Source organism: Paramisgurnus dabryanus, chromosome 8 (genome assembly GCF_030506205.2).
Source record: "Paramisgurnus dabryanus chromosome 8, PD_genome_1.1, whole genome shotgun sequence".
NCBI lineage: Eukaryota > Metazoa > Chordata > Actinopteri > Cypriniformes > Cobitidae > Paramisgurnus > Paramisgurnus dabryanus.
The window spans coordinates 32,695,540-32,717,594 of NC_133344.1; the positions used below are offsets into that span (position 1 = coordinate 32,695,540).

Genomic DNA, 22,055 nt, shown 5'->3' on the forward strand with positions numbered 1-22,055 from the left:
GTAAACAAGACTAAAGATGAATTTGAATGATAGTATTGTTTTACACCTCTAAAGATATTGTTTAAGATATATTGTAATATAATTCGTTATCATGGGTTCTTTTGATATTGTGACAGCCCTGAAGTGTTCTGAACCATATATAGAAACTTGGTGTCAGAAACAAAACAAAGATTAAAAAAAACTTGTATAATAAATTGTATTTCATATAAAACTAAACATTAATTATCTGATAAAATGCAGCTCTTTTTGTATTCCAAAGAATACAGTTCATTGACAGAACTACTCCTTTAATAAATACTTAACTAGTACCTTACTAGTAAGAATGAAAAACAGGTAGGATTTGCATTCACGTGACCTCTCGATCTATAAAAACTAATCTGTGTGGGTCAGATTTCATTCCATCTTGATAAAAGGCCGGTTTCTCCCTAACACCCTTGTCTGTGGGACACAGCCATTTATTATGGGATTAGATCCATTTACGGAGGGATTTTAAAGGATTTTCCGCTGGCCGTCAAGGACACTAATGTGTGTGTGTGTGTGTGTGTGTGTGTGTGTGTGTGTGTGTGTGTGTGTGTGTGTGTGTGTGTGTGTGTGTGTGTGTATGTGAGGTGGGTCGGGTGCAGACAGCGGGAAGAGCAAAGAGAGAAAAGGGACTGAGCGGGCGAGCAAAGAGCCGGGCTGTGTAATGGGGGATCAGTTGAGGGATGAATCGTGAAGAGTCTGGTTTTAAGCCCGTGTTGGCTAATTGAGAGATAAAATTAAAGGTAAATCTAACAGGCAGGTGGTCCAGATAGGGGAACTTAATCTGCTCTATAATGCCTTGGAGAGGGATGTTTAACCTGTTGGAGAGACCCTGTTATGAGACCTTATGAGGTATAAAAAATTCATCAGACAACATGAACCTAGAACCACACAGAAAGAAAAGATGGAGATACAGAAGTTAGAAAAGATTGTTGGTACAGTAAGTGGGTTAAGAAGAGAGAAAGAGAGCGATATAAATAATAGCTAGGCTTTAATATGTATGAGGCGTCCGGGCAGTTGTCCACAACACTCTCTCAGTGTGTTTCTGACTGATGGGCGAGGAGCGAGCGAGGAGGAAGAAGAGGAAGAGGAGGGGAGGAGGCATGATGATGGGTCTGAATACTAATCGGCCTGAGGGATCAATTTCCCACCCCATACGCTCCTCTGTATTTCCCTGATGGCTTGGCTTTGGTCAGTGGGGGGGATGAGAGGCTAAGCTCCCAGACCTCCATCTAGGCCTGGAGCTTTTGGTTTTTCAGGACGAGCAGGTATATCATTCCGTTCTCAAGGTTTCTGACCTTGTGTAATCCGCCTAAGGAACCCTACTGTCTTTTGAGAGGTCATGAGGATTAACGAAAGTAGATGGGTTCATCTACAGGGGCATATGATATGGTGTTATGACCTTTGACTCAAGGTAACAAGCTGGATCCTATTGTTTACAGTTAATGTATTCATTTCTCTTGTGTTGACCTCACAGAAGCCCACATACAGGTTGAAATGTATATGGACAGCAGCTATTTACACTTAGCGCCAGTAGTGCTAGATACTATTTACACTAAGTGCAAATAGTGATGGGGCACAATGTAACTACTTTCCATAGTTACACAGGGACGAGCAATCTGTGTTTTTGGTCTTTTTCTCTTACGGCCAGAAGATGATCTCCTGTGAATTTGCAAAAAGGTTTAATGTGTTTTCGGTAAGATATTGAACAAAGAGTGTTTTGGAGGCATGAAAGTAAATCCAACATTGTGTTCTACGAGACATATCGCTACTGTAGATGCCACTAAAGATGTTGAGTTTTGTGCGTCTTTTATAAACTTCAGTGGTCCAACCAGACATTGGTGGGTGCATATCTAAATACATAAATAGCGTTTGCCAACAAGGGACGCTAGTGTAAATAGACACTGATATAAACGCACGTGACATTGCAGTGAATTTCCAGTCTGGCTAGTGGCGAAACTGATCTCATACCTTGTTGGAAATAAAAAAATTGGTTTGCTAAAGACAAGGGGAGACAACAAGCATGAATCACAAGTGTGCGGAGAGGTTTGGCAGCCAGGCAAGAATTCAAGGACCTGTACTGTAGCTAACATTAGTAACATTAGCTCAGTGTAATTGATGATCTCATGGAAAGTCGTATTATAGTCACAAAAAAATGTATTAATTTATTTGTGTCCATGGCAAAAAAATTCAGCTTTTTTGTGCCTTGAGCACGAATGTCTTTTTCGTATCTTATGATCGCACAAATTTCATGTCCATGGCATGACTTTCTTTTTCATGTCATTTTATGTATTGTTTTCTCATTGTTTTCTCCTATTTTCTTACCATTGTCGCTTGGGGTTGGGGTTATCACTTTCTGTTACATTTTTAGATATCCAAACTGAAACCCCAACTCCAGACAAGAATAGTTTTAAAAACGGAAGAAAAACATGTATAAACCAATACATAAAAGTGAGACTGTCCTCCAAAATATAAAGACCTCATAGGCTCATAGGTCGTTTGTGCAAGCACCTTATTACGAAGTTTGTCCTCTAGCAGCAGTAGCTTTTACAACCTGTTGTTACGTTTTAAGGTTTTCGCATTATACATCATATTAGACACCTTTAATTGAATGAATTTGTAAATGTAGAAACGGTTTCATAAAAATGTATGGTTTTTAATATATTTTTATGGGGCATCTAACCCCACCCTCACCCTTACCCTAAACCCAACCACTTCTCAATCATATAAACCACAACACGCAAGTAAAAGTACAGTCAGGTATTTATTGCATAAAACAGTATAAAAGTTTTACAAACCATTGGCGCTGCAAACCTTGCGAACTGAAGCCATACGATTACTTTATTTGAAGAACGCACAGTCAGATCTCATTCAAACATAAACCAGCATGACATAGTCGCTCACAAGATCCAATAGCGCTTCACATTCTTAGCTGACGTAATGATGCGATCGGTCACGAGACACACGAGAGCCAATGCCGTTTCACAATCATACATGACGTATCATCGCTTCTTCTGGCGGCAGTTTTTGAATCAGTGTACGTCCGGATCTGATATTTACATCGGATTGTCATCACTTTTGCATCTTTTCTTCAAATAAATCGATCGTTTGACCTCGGTACACTTGGAATATTTTAAGTATATTTTTAAAAAGTTGTGACTGTTTTTGTATGCTGTGTTTATATCATATAATAAATAAATGGGTATGTTATTTGCCCTACAGTAAATGACTGAATAGTGTAATGTGTAATAAAATGCAATTAATCCAGTTCATGTCATCATAGCAAAATCATACCCCGAAATATCATTTTATCCCCTAATATATTAAGTTTCACCTGCTGCTGCTGGAAGAGGCGCTAATTTAGTAAATGCATCTATTGGTCGTATTTGGAGAAATGGACAAACGACCAAAGCAATCGCATGGGTTGGATAAAAGTACATCCTATCCCAAACCCCAAATCTAACCCAAACCCCAAGCAACAATGTTTTAAAAATAGAAAAAAAAGGCATAAAAACGACACGAAAAAGAAAGTCGTGTCATGGACACAAAAACTATTTATAGAAATTCGTGCTGAGTGACACGAAAAAGACATTCGTGCTCAAGACACAAAAAAGCTGAATTTCGTCCCATGGAGACAAATAAATTAATAAAAATTTTTGTGACTATAACACGACTTGCTGTGAGATCATGTTGCGTTAGATATGATATATGAGCAGAGGTTATTTTACTTGTCATTTATTTATCTTGTTATCATAAATAAACTTCTGTAAAAGGACTCTGTTGATATTGATTCTATATAGAAGTCTACCGAGAGTTGCGTTTAGTCCACAAAAGCTTTTTGTTTATGTTGTTGCTGCGGAAACCGTCTATATATAATATTTAAATGTGAATTTATGAATTTATTAAAAACTTTTGATTTGAAAAGTTATTTTTTTAATTAAAAGATAACTTTAAATAATAAAATCTAAATAAAGTATTTTTTTAAAATATAGCTCCTGCTCATAATGGAGAATCAATTATGTTTCGGTTTGATGTCCAGCTGGTTTGGCTCTCTTCAGTAAAGGCCGGGACATTGTAGATTAATCAGATTGATCTCTGTAATAACATAATGCACAACAGCAGGATGCCCCCAGCAATGACACAACTTAAATGAACACACAACTCTTCCTTTATCATGTTCTCAATAGAGTGCTACAGACCATAGAGAGTAAAGACTTTAAAGAGAGATCTAACATGAGCACAGAGATTGTTAAGTGATGATATATTATGTGCTTCTGTAAAAACCATAGATCAGGGACTTCCACATCGATCTTAAAGAATGAAGTCCAATTTTCACAATTTCTGATGAAATACCACACAGAGAGATCATGCTGGATCTTCCTACATGTCAAATGCTGATAAACGAAAAAATAAAAAATCTGGCTGCACCGGAACATCGACAGCAACTGTCACCTGCCATGAAGCACTGCAATTGATGTAAGAAAGGATCTGTTTAGACAACACTAGCTATATTTGGCATACATGACAATGGCATTTTGGGGGCCTGGCAATGCAAACTTTTGAAAATGGCACAGGTTTTTGAAAACAGCAGTTCTGTCGTCTCTGTGTAAGCAAAAAAAAAAAACAACGTAAATTTGTGAAAAGCGATATCAGGGGTTTCTGTATAAGACAATGTTTGACGTTGACATGCATAATATAGTGTTTTTGTAGATCCACAAAATGCTGTCACCTGTATGGGACACTTCAAAAACACAAAGGATAAACATTTCCATTTATACTACATCATTACGCTATCATATGTGTGAACCGGGATCGTTTTGATAACATTGCTATCAGTGCGTTAAACGTTTAAAAAACGCAAAAGAAAAACGTTTCCGTACTTTTATGTTATATATTGCATCATTCCAAAAATGTACTGTACACTCTTACAATGGATGTGTTAAAAACAACACATTAGTGTTGATTCTGGGACAACACACTAAATGCGTTGTCCCAGAATCCACCCATCTTTGTGTTATTATTGAAACAACACATTTTGTGCTACTTTTAAAACAACTTGTGTTTTATTTCAACACAAAATCAACACAATATGAGTTAAAATTACAAATAATGTGTTAAAAACTTAACACAAAAAGATGTGTAAAAAATTAACACATTCTTTCTAAAAGTTTATGCTTAAAAAATACTAGATCAAACATATTTTTATATTAAATTATGTCACAGCAGTGTTTCACTGATGCATATTTCATAATAGAATTTAAACACACCATACTGTAATTTCTCAGATATTTAATAGCTTTAAACCAATGTTTGTGTTGTTGTGATTCATTGTGGAGTTTGTTGTTTGGTATAAAGCTTAAAATTTGACCTTTTTTAAAATCCATAACAAGTGGTCACTGTTGTGCTCAATACCACTATCTGAGAACAACCCTTCTTTTCCTTAACCAACCAACCAATCCCATTCGCATCTATTTTCCCTCCTAAACTCACAATCTGCCCCCGAACGTGTCTGAGAGTGTGTTTGTGTGTGTGTGTGTATTCTTTTTTTGACACACAATCAATGTGGCTTTTAAGATGTCTATCGATTTGTTCCCGAGACAGACCCCGGCTCGCTGGAGCGACGCTTTGATTGCTGTGCGAGTAATTACTGTTATTATTTATGCATCTAGGTGAAATGGCAGGACTTAACATTCCCCTGTACAAGAGGCCACAGGCAATCAACCCGGAGAAAAGCACCTGGAGAGGCGCCGGGCTCAAGAGACAAAAGAGAAATGAGCACAGGGACACAGGGAAATTTTAACATACCTTGTTTATACGCTCTTTAATTCTTTTTTGCATTCGTATATAAATATGAAGCATACATTTATATGGGAATGTGACATGAAATACTTTTGGGAAGTTACTATACTTTAAACTGCATCTAAAACAACGTGTAAAGTTTAAGATAGTCCAAGTCTTTGGAGAGTCTAAATTCTGGGGGAGCCTCATTTTAAACATTTGTAAAATAAATCTTTGGTGTCTCCAAAGTAGTTATGTGAAGTTCTAGCTCAAAATATCATATAGATAATTTATTATATCATGTTTAAATTGACACTTTATAGATGTGAGTAAAAATGTGCCGTTTTGGCCCTTTTAAAAAGCAAATGAGCTGATCTCTGCATTAAATGGCATTGTCGTGGTTGGATAGTGCCGATTAAGAGGCGGTATTATCCCCTTCTGACATCACAAGGAGAGCCTTCAATGATCTATTTTTTCACATGCTTGCAGAGAATGGTTACCAAAACTAAGTTACTGTGTTGATCTTTTTCACATTTTTGAGGTTGATAGAAGCACTTGGGACCCAATTATAGCACTTATACATGGAAAAGTCAAATTTTCATGATATGTCCCCTTTAATGGTCTTCATAGATGTTTATCTAAATTATAAAATGTACAGTACTTTTAAAACTTCATTTGTCACACCACAGAACAACTTTAAATGTTTAATGTTCCATGGGCACACTGTGTGTAATTATTCATATGTAGCATGTGTTTTCTTCTCACCTGTGAAAGACCAAGATAGATGGACACAGTCTCTGAAATATAAAGGAATCTGCCTTCTTGACTGACCACAAACACAAATCCATCCAGAGACTGCAAAGAGAAAGACATACCTGGCTAAAACACACAGACTGAAAAAATCTTTATTATAGAAGTCAGGTGGATCACACTGTGTAACATCAATTTTTTCATTGATAGCAAAAATGTTGTTTCACACAGTCAATCATAATAAAACATTATTTTCTTCTTTCCAACCACTTGCTGAATACTTTCCACTTTCGTGACCCACTCGATTCCATATAGAAAATGTGGTTTCACTTTAAAGTAAGGTTGTATTTGTTAACATTAGTTAATGCATTAGCTAACATGAACAAACAATGAGCAATACTTCTACAGTACTTATTCATCTTAGTTCATGTTAATGTCAACATTTACTAATACCTTTTTGGTAACACTTTACTTAAAGGAGTGTTCATAAGACTGACACAACACCTTCATAATCATGACACGTGTCATGAACATGAAGGAGATTATATGCACGTTTATGACAACGGTCATTAAGTTTCATTTGTTCAGTTATGTCATTTTTAATGCAAAGATGACATTGTTTGACATTTGTTATGACAACTTGACATAAACCAATACATCATAACTTGTCATGACTACTTGAAATTACCAAGAAAATATAACATAAATATTAAAATATATAAATATTAAATAATAATAAATATTACCAGTGATAAAAATTGAATTTGTCATTAAAATGCCATTAAGTGTTAATACTCTATCAAATAGTTTTATAACAGCGTCATGAATATTTTTCTTGACCTCAACTACAGTGGTACAAATATAATTTGTCATTAAAATCTCATTAAGTGTTAATACTTGTCAAATAGTTTTATAACAGTGGCATGAATATTTTTCAGTTCATAATGTTTTTTTAAGCTTTCCTTCAGGTGTTAGAGGAATAAAATCTATCATCCAATAATAATAATAACAATAATAATAATTTTTTTTTTTATAAAATTATGTTTTATTGCATCTGGAGACCGATTTACCTAAAATTAAACGAAAACAGTACAATAATGAGTTAAGCCATACAGTGTTGGGTCCATATCCCTCAAAAACAGTTTGTGTAAAAAACATATTGTGCAAAAACAGTTAATTATATTAAATTAATTTAATTCAATTTAATGTTTTGTTAGTTTTTTATTTTATGTAAGAAAATTTCATAATCCCCTGCGTGAGGAAGAACAAATTCTGTTAGTTGTCAGTTTTTTCATGTATTGTGTATATAAATAAAGTTAAGTTAAATCTTTTGACGTGTCTGTTGCATTATGTTAAGGTATTTAAATTATTTGACAGAGTATTAACACTTGTTGACATTTTAATGACAAGTTCGATTTGTAGCTCTGTAGTTGAGGTCAAGAAAAATATTCATAATGCTGCTATAAAACTATTTGACAGAGTATTAACACTTAATGACATTAAAATGACAGTTTAACATAAATGTCAACCGATAAAGCTAGGTAGTTTCTTAAGTTTAATAATTATTCTGCTATGTCATGTTTATGACATTTATGACAAGTTATGTTGATTGGTTTATGTCAAGTTGTCATAACAAAGACATTTCAAACAATGTCATCTTCACATTAAAAATGACATATTTGAAGAAATGACACTTAATGACAGTTGTCATAAATGTGCATAAAATCTCCTTCATGTTCATGACACGTGTCATGTTATGATTATAAAGGTGTCATATCAGTCTTATGAACACTTCTTCAAGTAAAGTGCTACCACATTGGGAAAGTCAAACACTGTAATTGTTAAAATTAGTAATGCACATTGAACTTACAATAACAATTGTATTAACATTAATAAATGCATTTACTAACGTTAACAGGCACAACCTTATTGTAGAGTATTACCGAAAACATTTGACCTTTTTCATTTCTTTTACTTGTTGAATATCCCGTTCACACATAACATCACTTGAGTAAAATTGGCCTTTTCATGTTGACTTTAAAATACAGTTATTATACACATTATTATGCGCAGTGTGTTGGATTTTGGATCAATGAGATTTTAGTGTGGGCAATGCAACTCAAGACTTGTAATTTTATTGTGCTCCTTCACACGTGTAACACTTCAAATGTAGTTACGACTAAAAAATATATCCAACCTGAGCACTAAAACCACACTTCACTGCTCACTAAGAAAAATACAAAAATGAAAACCCAAACATTTAGAAACTAAATGTGTGGTCCATTTGGTCTGTTTTATATCCCTCATTATTTATCATCAAGTAGAAATGTATTCAGGCTCATGCTGGTTAAAATAAATTGTTGTACACCAGGACAGCAGTCATAAGCGTGTGTATGATTTCATATACAGTAGCCATCACATTAAAGAACTGCTTTAAAGAATCATATTAATTGTAATAACACACAGGGACGAGTAAGAAGCAAAGTGGCCACTTTTGATTGATGTTGTGGCAATGGTAATTTATGCAAGTGACAAGTTCACTATGCAAATGAGAGTGGACGCAATGGTGGAAATAGAGAGCAATTATCTAGTTATTACTGACAGAGTACCACACAAAGAATCATAAGTGTTCATATGAGTTTTATCAGCACCCTTGCTCTCTGAACATTTAACAGTTTTCTCAAGGTAACCTTCTCATTACAATGCATTTGCCCTTTATCCTTTTTAAAGATTTACAGTAGCCTATTTATTTACAGTAAGTTTATTTACAAGAGTGAATTAAGTGTCACATAATTTTGAGGACATAATGTAACAGTCACAGTACTACATTACACTTAAAAAAAATAATACTATGGTTCATAATCATAGGCGAACCAATTTAAGTTCTTTATAGCCATATAGAACCATAAGCATAGCATGACAATAGCATCACTATATTTATAGCACTTAAAGTGGTTCCCTTATAATTACGAGCCAGTGAACCACCTTTAGTGATTTATTTAGCACCATTTTTTTTTGTGTTTAATATAAAAAAATTTATTTTTCTCATTAAAAGCTTAATTTGCACATCTGTATAAATAAATAATGCAAGAGTTTGTACCTGTAGAAGATGAGCTCCCAGGTGATGCTCAAAGATATCAGTGGCCAATGAATGACTTGTTCTTCGCACTACAAATAAAAAGTCATGGACATTATGAGAAAGCAGTCACATGAGTTAAAAAACACTTAAAATAAAAAAAATCATTTAATATGAGATTTTAGGAGATTTTTATTGAAATGATGTATAATTAAAATTTTAAATACAATTTAATACATAATAAATATTTATTCCTACATAAAACACACAACAACTTAAAACAACGGATCTATTAAACATTCAAATCAGTTTCAAATGTAATTCTTAACTATTATTAATATTACATTTTGCAAAAATGCCACTTTTGCAACAAATGTAAACAGTGAATTAAATTAAACTTAATATAACTTCCATAAACTTAGATTTTAGACAAAACAAAATAATAAATAAGATAAACTATAATATTGTCAAAGCGTCTTGCAACCATTTTAATGGCAAAGTCACACTAGTATTACACTAGTATTCATAATAGAAAAAACTTGTGTAAATAGGATTAAACAGCTTTCAAAACACTCTCCCCTTTTCCTTACTGGTTTTTAGATAAGCCACTGCTGTTTACTGGGCTGGTGACAGCCGTACACACACATGCTAATTTACTAACACCACACAATAGCAACCTGGGCCGCCTGTCATCACAAAACAAACACATTTACAAATCGCACAAAATGACAATCGTGGTGCATTTCAAACATGCCTCGCTCTGATCTTACACAGTGGAAGCCCAGTTGAAATTCCCTGCACACACAGCAGGTTGTCTGTGTATGCGAGTGTGCGCATGTCGCTCTGATGGTTGTGAAAATCAATAACTGTTTTGAGTGGAGAATACAGCGACCAGACGGTGAGCTCACTTCACGGAGCCTTTAACTGTTTCAGTCAGAATATAACCATGCATTTCCGTGAAACACAAATGGAGACGGTTTGTAGAATACACTGGACGCTATTTTCCACAAAATAGAAGTTAATAGGACTGTTAAGCTAAAAATCTAAATAAAACATTTAATCAGGTCATAAACTGTAATTGTCAATCGATTACAATATATTGGACTTTAACAAAGTCAACGTACACCGTAAAAATGCTGCAAAACTTCAAAACAAAAAAAGTTTTATTAAATAACATAACATTTGAAGGAAGTTGAAATAGTTTAGCTTAATTTGTTAAGTTAGGTGGCTTTCACACTGACAGTATAGTATGAAACGGGGAAGGGTTCGTGTTATTGATAATGTGAATTTTTAACAGACCCGGAGTGCACTGGGATACCGAACCCAATGCTACCTGTACGAGGAGATCTAAGTTTGTTTACCGTGCTCGTTTCAAGTGAATGTAAAAGCTGGCACTCGGGTGCGGACTCGTCCAGTAAGTAAAGTAACCTTGCGCATGATGACATCATTCGTTTCCACAATGCATGATTACAATGCAGGTACCAAAATAACTGCATGATGGAAAAAGGTTGGACTGGAGATGCAAATGAATTTCTTGGCATTAGCTGTCTCCTTAAAAAAAAGTTTGAGAACAGCAGAAAGCTGCTTTCCCATGGTCAACTGATGAACTACACATTGCGATGCACATACGCCAGTTGATCTCAAACTAGGAGACGGGAGATGGTCTAAGGGGGACCCAGTTTTTTACATTTTAAAATACATGAATGAATCATAAATTCTGTGTAATTATACCTCAGAAAAATAACGCTACTAACCAACTGCTCTACATTGCATAATTTAATGTTTTGCTTAATTTAAATTCTAAGTTTGAGATTTTTGCATTGTCAAGATTTTTATTTGGGGGAGCGCACTGCAAAAAGTTTGAGTACCACTGACTTTACTACTTAAATATCATTCCTTATTTATTGTGCAAATTGCTATCATATGCTATTCTTTTTATAGCTTTAAATGCGTTTGTAGCTTTTTTGGCATATGTGACGTCCTCTGCACAATGTTTGATTGATTGTAAGAGCAACATGAACATTTTTCAAAATTCTATTTATGTGTTAAACAGAGGAAAGAAAATTGTACAATTTTCAACCAACGATGAAGGAATTTTCATTTCTGGAACAACATTTGGACAAATCACACATAAACAAACACATTACAGAAATGTGTCCCTGGTCACACACCCCAAAATGCAGTGGAGATATAAGAATGGGGTCCCGTCACAGGAATATCAATGAGTCTGCCACATTCAGAGGCCTGAAAAGGGGGTTTGGCGCAGCAACCAGGATCACTACTGTGTAAGAGTGTGTGTGTGAGGTTGGGATAGTACACAGAGCGCTGCTTGTTCGTCTTTAGGGGTCACATGCACGTTGGCGATTGAATAGTTAAGCATCCCCCCACCCGAACACTGAGGGTCTTCCCACAGACTTTGAGTGATGCAGTCCAGCTATAGGGCAGGGCTGACAGCCACACCACCTGATGGATGGACAATGGCCGGCCCTCGTTTCCCAAAGTCAGCTGCAACAGTAGAGGCTAATGCGAAGTCGAACCCGACCCAATAGGGTGGACGGGGAGAATAATGACGTTGTTTCTCAGCCTTAGGGTAAACAGGATCTATTAGTAAAAGCATATCGAGCATTAGTAGTGAATTCTTTCTAACTATTTAGGTCTTCAACAGGGGCATATATACAAGCATATATTGTTTCATCACCTTAACTCTTTCAGCGCCAGCGTTTTTTTTTAAAGTTGCCAGCCACCGCCAGCGTTTTTCATGATTTTCACCAAAGTTTAATGCCTTCCAGAAAACGTTCTTCTTTAAATATATAAACATACAATATACCAAATGAAAGAACAGACCCTCTGCTTTCAAGCAAAAAAAAACCGTTTCATCCTACCTTCAGTGGTTCTTTTGTAATCAGCTTTTGAATATGGGTAGGTTTCTGCAAAAACACCACATTTTGAGCAAAAAGCAGAGATAATTCCATTTTTGTGACGGACTTTTCATAGAGATCCCATTCAGAGCGATCTTTAAAACAGACACAGACATGCAGCCGCTTGCCATAGGGCAATACTTGCGGGTTTAAAAAGTTGCCACCTGGTGGATAATAGCAGTATTGCGGAAAGACGGAAAATCTTGTCATTGGCGGGGAAGCGTTTTCTCTTAATTGACGAGATATCTCGTCAATGGCGGTGAAAGAGTTAATAGTTTCACCTTATATATTTTTTTGTAAAATAAATTTTAATGTGAGTTAAAATAAAGCCGAAACCAAAACTAAAGTTCAGCTATGCAACACTGAACATCAATTAATGATCATACAGTAACACGTTATAGAAATACACCAATACGGTACGTTATTGTAGACCGCATTTTTATAAAATTTAAATTGTAAGGAAATGGGGGGGTTTGCCCTGCCTTTATATTGACTGAGGGGACCCTGATGCAAGATATTAGGGTCTTTAATCTCATTTGGAAAATGAATGAGCTTCCCCCATGGAAAAAAGACAAAATCTTTTCTTTTTAAATACCAATTTCTTCTCCCAGACAGCAATGAGATTACAAGGAAACTTTTTGTCTCCTGCTTTTTAGATGCATTTTTCTGATAAACAAATCTCACACGTGTTTACTCAAGAGAGTTTAAGAAGAGACCGACTCTACAATGTGTCAAATTATACTCAATACAATTTTGCAGCAAATTAAATTATGCAGCAAATGCATCCAGCTATCAACATACATTTTATACCTTTATAAATTAATGCTAATTAAGTCCAAACCCCTAAAATATTGACAAACTCAACTATTGTGTTTAAGCTATGCTGGGTTGTCGAGTCAAGTATGGACGTAGGTTCATTCAAACCAATGGTTGTTGGTTTGGTCCATAACTGACCCAACCATGGATTGAAACAACCCAAGATTTTTTACTCTTTTACTCTCAACAACCGTCTCATTTTAAGAAGAATTTGCAAAGATAGATTTGAAACAAAGCTAAACCCTATCTAAAAACTCCTTACTTCTCAAATAATAAAGTAGTCCTATTTAATCAGAGCTTGAGACATGCGGGTCAGCTTTGACGAGGTGCTCCTATGTTACCGCTCTACCACAATAAAGAGCAGAAAGACTAAAGTACTTCTCATCCACACACAGTGCAAGCTCAGATCTCGTCCCTTTCATTTCTTTACCCCCACCGAGCCAACAACCTTTTAACCAAGTTAGAAGGTTACTATGGGAACTGCAAGGTTGGCCTTTCATTCCACATTAGTTTGCTCAATCAAGTTGGCTGATGGGAATCGTAGGCCGATCACCTAGCAACTTGTTTACAGGGCGGTGGATGTGGAGTGGCACACAGCCCCCACCTCTAACCTCAAGGATAGAGACAGGAGCAATGATTCTCAGACAGGTGGAAAAAAGAGAGAGAAAGTGTCTCCAATCGTAACGTCCCTCTCCATGCTGCAATTATCCTATCACTCTCTCTCATTCCCCCTCTCTCTCTCTCTCTCTCTCTCTCTCTCTTTCTCTCTCTATCTCAGCTGTTACCTCTCTCCTAGCACGGTCGAACATAATTTGAGTGCAATTAACGTCCCTTAAAAGCCCTCAGTGCTTTAAATGCTTGGAATTAGGGGAGGGAGACAGACACATAGAGCAGACAGGAGAGAGAGACTAAGAAATGAGCAAGAAAGAGAAAGACAGTGTGAAAGTCAAAAATGAGACAGCCTAAGAGAGAGAGAGAGAGAGAGAGAGAGAGAGAGAGAGAGAGAGAGAGAGAGACACAATACGAGGTTCTAAACTTTTTCTCTCTCTCTTTCTAATGTAAATGTAAACTAAAAAATTATATCAACATAACAGCAATAATCAATGTTGACATTATTACTTTTTTACAAAACAAAAACTTAATTACATTCTACAACATTGATGAAAGAGTTGTCCTGATAACTTTGCTAGTATTTGCTGCACAATTCATAGGTTACATATACATTATTTAGCGTTGAAAACCAATATCAACATATTGACTATATTGAGTGGGGGGTTAAAACATATATGTCTAAATGGCTATGCTCTATCTTTCAATCCCTTATGAGATTTTTATGGGATCATGCCCCACGTGTTATTATAAAGGGTCAATAGTAAAAGTGAAACTAGACTAACTAACAAGGAACCATACAAAAATACTGAAATGGAATTAAAGCGTGCTTGTTTTGAACTTGATCTGCATTCACTGCAGGCTAATATATGTGCATGTATCCTTTAAAGGGCCATGGATCTGACGGTCTGACATAAAAGGTTTAATCACCCCATTATCCATAAAGACTTTCATTCCCGCAGCGGAGCCTGCACAACTACACACTCACACACACATGCCTACGATGCATGCATACGCGCAGCGCATAAAGACAGATGAAATATCACTTTTTTGTGCCACAGCCATTTTACTTTTCCTCATGTCGCTCATCGTCTCTCCATTACTCCTGGACTGCCCCTCCCAATCCCTCATTCCCTCTCTCTTCCTCCCTCTTTTACTCTCGCCCCGTGTGAAGGTCACGCAATTGATTTTTTTCTGTCTATTCATTTTTCAGTCCTGGTTTTGAAACGTGGGAAGCAGACAAAAGCTGTTTCCCCCCAACCAGCGCACACAACCTCCCCTTCCCCCTCACGCTCACGTCGGTGTCACCCGATTACTCCACCCGGCCAGAGCGCCGGTCCAGGGTTCACATTCCAGCGGTGTGCCGTTACTGTAACAGCTCGTGTTTGCTATGGACAACTTTTATTTACTAACAGGTGTGACTCCAAATAGTCCTGTTATACAAAGCATATTGAATACTGTCTGCATGAACGAATAATTAAAGTCAATCTCCTATCTGTTCTCACAATAGCAGTGAATATCACCTGTAACCATAGTAACATTGACTAAAGTCACATCAAATACGATGACTTTCATAACTATATTTTTTCATAATTGCACAAAAATGAACCCAGCTGGTGTACATTCACTAGTTAAATTTTTTACATTACAAACAAAACAACTGAGCATCTGCCATTTATGTGAATGGGTATGCTAACTGATAGCTCTGTATAGCCATCATAAACCTACTTGATCCTGATTTTATGCTGATTTTCAAATTCTTTCTCTGTGATACTATTCTTTATTACATTAGCTCATCGGAATGCTTGATTCTGATTGGCCTGTTGTGACATTTGCAGGTTTGTTATTCACAGATAACAACCGCTCCAAACTAATAACAATCAGTTAACCGGATGTTGCAAATAATTTTGACCGGTACAGTTTAATATTACACAAAAATGTTATATATAAATATATACAGTATATGACATTATATTTACAAATGATTAAACAAATAGTGTGTTCGTGACATTTAAACATCTTATCTCAAATACCTTCACATAAAATCCACTTTATCCCGGCCTCAGGCCATTCAGAAATAATGTTACCATGACGGTTTTCCAGCAAAGTCACAGAAGAGGATTTGGATGAGCGACAGCATATTTACGTGAAGGTGCAAGATGGTTTTTTACCTGATTAAAGGAGCTTTACCAAATATATACTTTTTATAATATTAAATATTTTATTTTATATAATATTTGTTAAGTACCAATGAAATGACACAAGTACATTTGGGAAAATAAGGCATTTTAGGGCGTACTCGCACTATCCAAACCAAACCGAGCTCGGCCGCTCAGCGCCGTACAGCGCTGTTCTAAAAAAAAAACGAACACATTTTCTGTGAGTGTCCGCGGCGCCCAGCTATGACTCAGGAAGTTGCTCAAATCCCTATCGTGCCACTCACATAGTTTAATATTCATCATCAACGATTAACATTAGCTGCTAACTTATATTTTGCATTTTGAAGTAGAGGCTATCTGTGTAAGCTCGCGCTATTTAATGTGCACTTCCGGTTCTACGATACCTCCGAGTTGTCCTAGACGCGACTTGATGTGGCGCTGAGCTGCGCGTCTGGTGTGTGACACCCTTAATAACCTTTTCATTCCAATACGGTATGTCGAACGTCACGTGACCAAAAAACTGGGTTGAACTGTGCATTGACTTTGATAGCTCCTAAAGGCTTCATCTATGAAATCAGCACCATGTCAGCGTAGAGCATACAGAACCGAAAGCAATCTACTATGTTTAACAAGAATGCGGAAGTAAGTTATAATATATATATATATATATATGTATACCCTATTAAAGTGAAATTACTGAACCTAAACATAAAAGCCTATACATAAACAAAAAAATCAATAATTTAAAATGAAAACGTGAGAAGCACATAGGGGCAGATCACACAAACCTCGTTTATGGCAATTGCAGGCACCTTTTTTGAATGATTTTCTATGGGCTGCGAGCGTAATGCAAACTGTTTATGCCTTGCGTTTTTTGCCGCCTGCCGCAGAACTAGGGCTGGGCAAAAAAATAGATTTTTCGATTCATCGTTTTTTAAAAACGCCACAAATCGATTTTTTTTATGAAATCACCTGTTCCTGATTGATCAAGGAATGTGACTGTTTTTACTCTTTTCAGCATATTGTGCATTTTTCATCTTGAATCAAAATTGTATTTTATTTACATAATTGTGTGCATTTGAAAATTAGAGATGGTTTCTGTTTAAATGTACCCAAGTGTACCTAAAAAATAAAAAAAGTGTAATATACAGGTTGGTGGCAATTTTTTTTCTTTTTATTATTTACCCACTTGTAAACTTCTGTTCACTGTTTTTTTATAAAGTATTTGTATTAAATCTATATTTATTGAGTTGAATCGAGAATCGAGTATAAAAACCAGTCCGATAATCGAAATCGAATCGATCCGATAGCTTATGAATCGAAATCGAATCGATCCAGAACATCTGAATCGATACCCAGCCCTACGCCGCACGTGTTTTTGAAGGAACGCTGAGATCGGAAAAGCAGACGACGTCATTCACATCTTTCCATTGTCCAATCGAATGAGGGGCGGGCTTCCGTTGTGGTGACGGACGTTTACAGTTGTTTGGAACAACTGGACTGCACTTACTTATTGTCTCCTGGGTGTTTGAACACCTCTCACCCTCGATCAAGGTCTTAGCAAGCATCCTCTTATTAAAGCTTCTGCTAATATGACAGATAACAGCAAAGAGCAATCACACTTGAATATTTGACTGACAGGACAGCTGCCTCGGTGGTTGCCTAGCAATATAAAAAGCCATGCCGCACTGCCCTTTTTAAAGTGACCAAAAAAGGGCAGTGCGTTTCCAGGTGTTTAAAATATGTTTGGTGTGATTGGACCCTTAGAGGGTTTTGCATCTGAGACCTTCTTTTTATTACAAACATTCATGTCATCATAGACTCTTTGGTTTCATTCACTTTCTAACAGGTGTCTTTTTCCACACAAGCACACTATACACAGCCACACACATTTTCACACACATCTAATTGTAGCAAAGTTGTTTCCCCTCAGTAATAATGGCAATTAGACAACCCATGTAATTATGTTCCCTTCGTTATATAGTTAATTTCTGTAATTACAAATCACACAGATAATTTCTTTCACCCTTTGTGTGTTTTTCTTCTCTCTCCTGCATTACTACATCTGACAGAGTGGGTGTGGACAGAAGCTGTGTCCTAAAATACAGAATATACAGTGAGTTGCTGACTTAGACAGAGATGTTACTCGTTATAAGTACACCTAAGTTTACCTTTTGACTAAATTGTGAGGCAGCATTGCATGTATATTTTATGGAGAGTCAAATCCCAGAATGCAATGTACTGTAACAATGTCAGTGAACAATGGACTAAGATGAATGCTGAGAGTGTGAAAGAGACTAACTGTGCGTTCACACCATGGTAGAGGCGACAAAAACGCGTTATTCGCGCGTAGTTGGATGCTTGAGCATTTTGAGTTTACTTGCTTCATTCACGCGTGAAATTCTAGTCATTCAAGACATTCACGTGGAAATCCACGTAATGGGAGGGGCTTCTGCGACTCTGTTCGCTCCCTTTATTCAAGTCTCTACTAGAGCAAGCTGCGAATATCCACCAAAGTTCATATTTTTTAACTCGCGTCTTCTGTGCCATGCATTCTGCGCCATTTGCACATACCGCGCCACAGTATGCCTATTCGTGTCTTTGCATTGACTTAACATGTAAATAATCACTTGCCGCCTCTTTCACATCTGGTGTGCAGTGTTGTTTTCAATGCATGTCATTTCTGCATATTTTGCGTGAAATCTGTTTTTAGCTAAAAGGTATCAGCAATGCTGCCGCTTCCTATCCTTGTTTAGGGTCAACACAGTCTCACTCACGCCCACCACCCGGCTGCCCCCATGCCGCGAACGCGCACCAGATTTCAAACAACAACACACCTGCGGCTGTGGCAAGTTCGAAGGACCGCATATAAACTGACGCCAATAAACTGAAACGACGAGATGATTTATGGACATACTTTCAGTATAATCCATCAGACAGAAAAACGGAATGCATATTTGGAGACGACGGTAAAAGTGGCCACAAACTAGGTGGGAAGAATACCACCAACCTCAAGCGGCACCTGAAGGCTCATCACGCTAATATTTTTTAAAGGTAAAAAAAAGATCTTCTGAGGGTAATCCACGCTGTGTTGTTGTAGAAATATCCATATTTAAAACTTTATTAATGAAAACAAATACCTTCCGGTAGCGCCGCCATCTTAGTCGCGTCCGCATTCAGGATGAGAGCTTACGCAGCCTACGGAGGTTACTCTGCTGCTGCTCTGTCCCCCCGCCCTCCGAATTTGTCAAACATCACTAAGAAAAGTGTGTACACTACGCTAATACTCTCTCCTGAATACAGAGGAGTCTAAGATGGCGGCGCTACCGGAAGGTAGTTATTTACGTTAATAAAGTTTTAAATATGGATATTTCTACAACAACACCGCACGGATTACCCTCAGAAGACCTTTGTTTATCATCCTGGAGCCGTTTGGATTTATTTTGTGAAGGATGGACGCACTTTTTTTGGACTTGAAGGTCGTGGACCCCGTAACATTACATTTAATCAACTGAAAGATCTAAAACATTTTCTAAAATATCCGAAAATGTGTTTGTCTGAAAAACGATGGACATATGCAACTCGGAGAGCTTTGGGGTGAGTAAATCATGGGTTTAATATCATTTTTGGCCGAACTATCCCTTTAATCCACTAAAACTTGACTAAAACCTTTTTGTGTTTTCTTTTCGTTGACTAAAACTTGACTAAAACTAACAATTTTATAAGTGACAAAAATGTGACCAAAACTAAAAGCATTTTCGTCCAAAAGACTAAGAATAAAACTAAAAGGGCTGCCAAAAACAACACTGCTGGTGTGAATTCCACATTAGATGAATGCCGTCAGAGGCGGGATGTGGGTGGAGCTAAGGTGTCTGGTTGCTGAAACCACGCCCGCCTAGCTCGACTGTAGTGACAGCAACAGCAGTTCACCTGTCACTCAAGTGGCCATGCCCTTAATTATGCAGAACTTTAAGGCTTAATATATTTCAAACTAATGAGTTACAAAAAAAATTCACCCCCTCACAGTTGTCATGAAGGGCAACATTAGCTATATAGACCAAAAACCCTTTTTATACCAGGCTGTGAACATATTTATTTCTGCTGTAAAGTTAGGCATTGGGGGTCTATTGGACATGGGATTGACTCCCTTTTGTCTTTAGAGGACAGTCGATGCTTTGCAGTTTAAGTTGCTTGTCCCCTACCATTCTCTCTCCAACTCCTTGCTCTTCTCACAGCATCCTCACCCATTTAAGGTGCATTTTTCCAAATGATGGTAAGGTAGACTAAAGTTGAAAAAGGGAGGGTTCGTGACCCTTAAACCAGATTCCAGACTGTGAGATAAACTAAACACTAATGGCTATTTTTAAAGGGAGGAGGAACAGCTGGATATATTTTTGTATGTAGTTATGTAAGATCAGAAGTTATGTCAACGTATTGAAATAGGTATGCATTTCTTCTCTCCACTCAGACTACAGCATTTGCGTTACTGCTTATGGAGAAGGTTCCTTACGTCACTTATTTGAGGTTTTATTTCCATCAGTAAGTGACAGCAAACAGAGTTTAAAACAGAGCCGGTGATATATACAGACACAGAGAACAAAAAGAGACATTCGTCCGAGTATTTTAACAGGACTGAACTGCAGGTATAATGAGGTTGGCAGGTGATCTTTGTAAGGACCATCTCTCAGAAACAGACTTTCTTGCTTTGGCCACTTGTTAACAAGCGAAGACTCTTTTGTTCATCCCCACTAGCTTTCGCAGAGCCCTACGCGCAGTATGCCACTAATTGGCCATTAGATCTATTGTTCACTACACAATTGAGATAAGAATGCAATGAATGACGGACTGCACATGAGAAGCCAAATGGCCCCGCTCGAATTAAACTCAAATGAATGAGCCCCCCTCAGAAGAGACATAGGAAACAAATATGATGCTTTTGGCTGGTTCTTGCTTCCACAAACAACGTGACGGTGTGCGTCAGGAAGTTGATAGCAAACCAGCGAACGCCTCATTTCAGATGAGTCGCGTTTAACTCTGCATGACTCGAGCGATTACTCTTGTGGCACAATCTCAATTACTTTTCTCTGTGTGTGTGTCGTTCAGCGTGTGCATGTTTAAGCCTCCTCTCGCTCTATTCTCTGCATTCTTCTGTGCGATTTTCAACGTGAGAGTATCCCAAGCGACGTACATAGGCGACCTATAAGACAATAATAGCCTATTCCATTTAAATTCATAATTTAAATTAATAACGCATTTGTATTCACCGACAGGCCATCACCGCTGTGTTCGAATTGAGTTTTGCTGTGGTTCACTTGAAGCCATCTCCTCTTTTAATGGTATCTCAAATACAAATCGACGGTGAGATTGATGCATTCGATAAAAGCGTCACATAAATCTGCCTCAAAAATATGTGAAATATAGTGGAAGACCTCACATTTTAACATAGTCGTATTAACATGCCAGTCTTGTTCAAATATACCATAGCACTAAATTAATTTGCATAATCATTTTAATGAAAATTTGAGGCACAACTTTAGATATCTCTGTAAGTAACACTGTTGCCTCACATCAAGAAGGTTCCTGGTTTGAGTCCCGGCTATGCCAAGAGGTCTTTTTGTGTACCTTACATGTGTTCTCCCTGGTTACTGCTCTTTCCCCAGAGCCCGCATCAGGTGAATTAAAGTCAATCAATTGGTGAGTGTGTGTGTCTGTGAGTGCCCTGTTTGTCATTTATCTAAGGTATAGTATATGCCTGTACTTTAAGGAACTTGATGCCATACGATATTAATCCTTCTTTGCACTGTGTCAAGCAATGCCATTACTAATGTATATTTATAGCCACAGGTCTTCATATGTTTTTGGCTATTAGAGTATTGATTAACAGCATCGATATACAAAAACGTATGGCATTTAATCTACTCACATGAA

The 22,055-nt window shown here is 37.0% G+C and overlaps 1 protein-coding gene across 2 annotated transcripts in view; it reads right to left on the reverse strand.

Annotated features, from left to right (window-relative positions):
• npas1 (neuronal PAS domain protein 1) overlaps positions 1 to 22,055 on the reverse strand; it is a 49,135-nt gene that overhangs the window by 9,324 nt on the left and 17,756 nt on the right. For both annotated transcript variants that reach the window (XM_065281578.1, XM_065281579.1), the window contains exons 4-5: positions 9,650 to 9,717; positions 6,565 to 6,654 (exon numbers count right to left, since the gene is read on the reverse strand). In XM_065281578.1, coding sequence (XP_065137650.1) covers positions 6,565 to 6,654; positions 9,650 to 9,717 — 158 coding nt within the window. The remainder of the gene's footprint in view (positions 1 to 6,564; positions 6,655 to 9,649; positions 9,718 to 22,055) is intronic.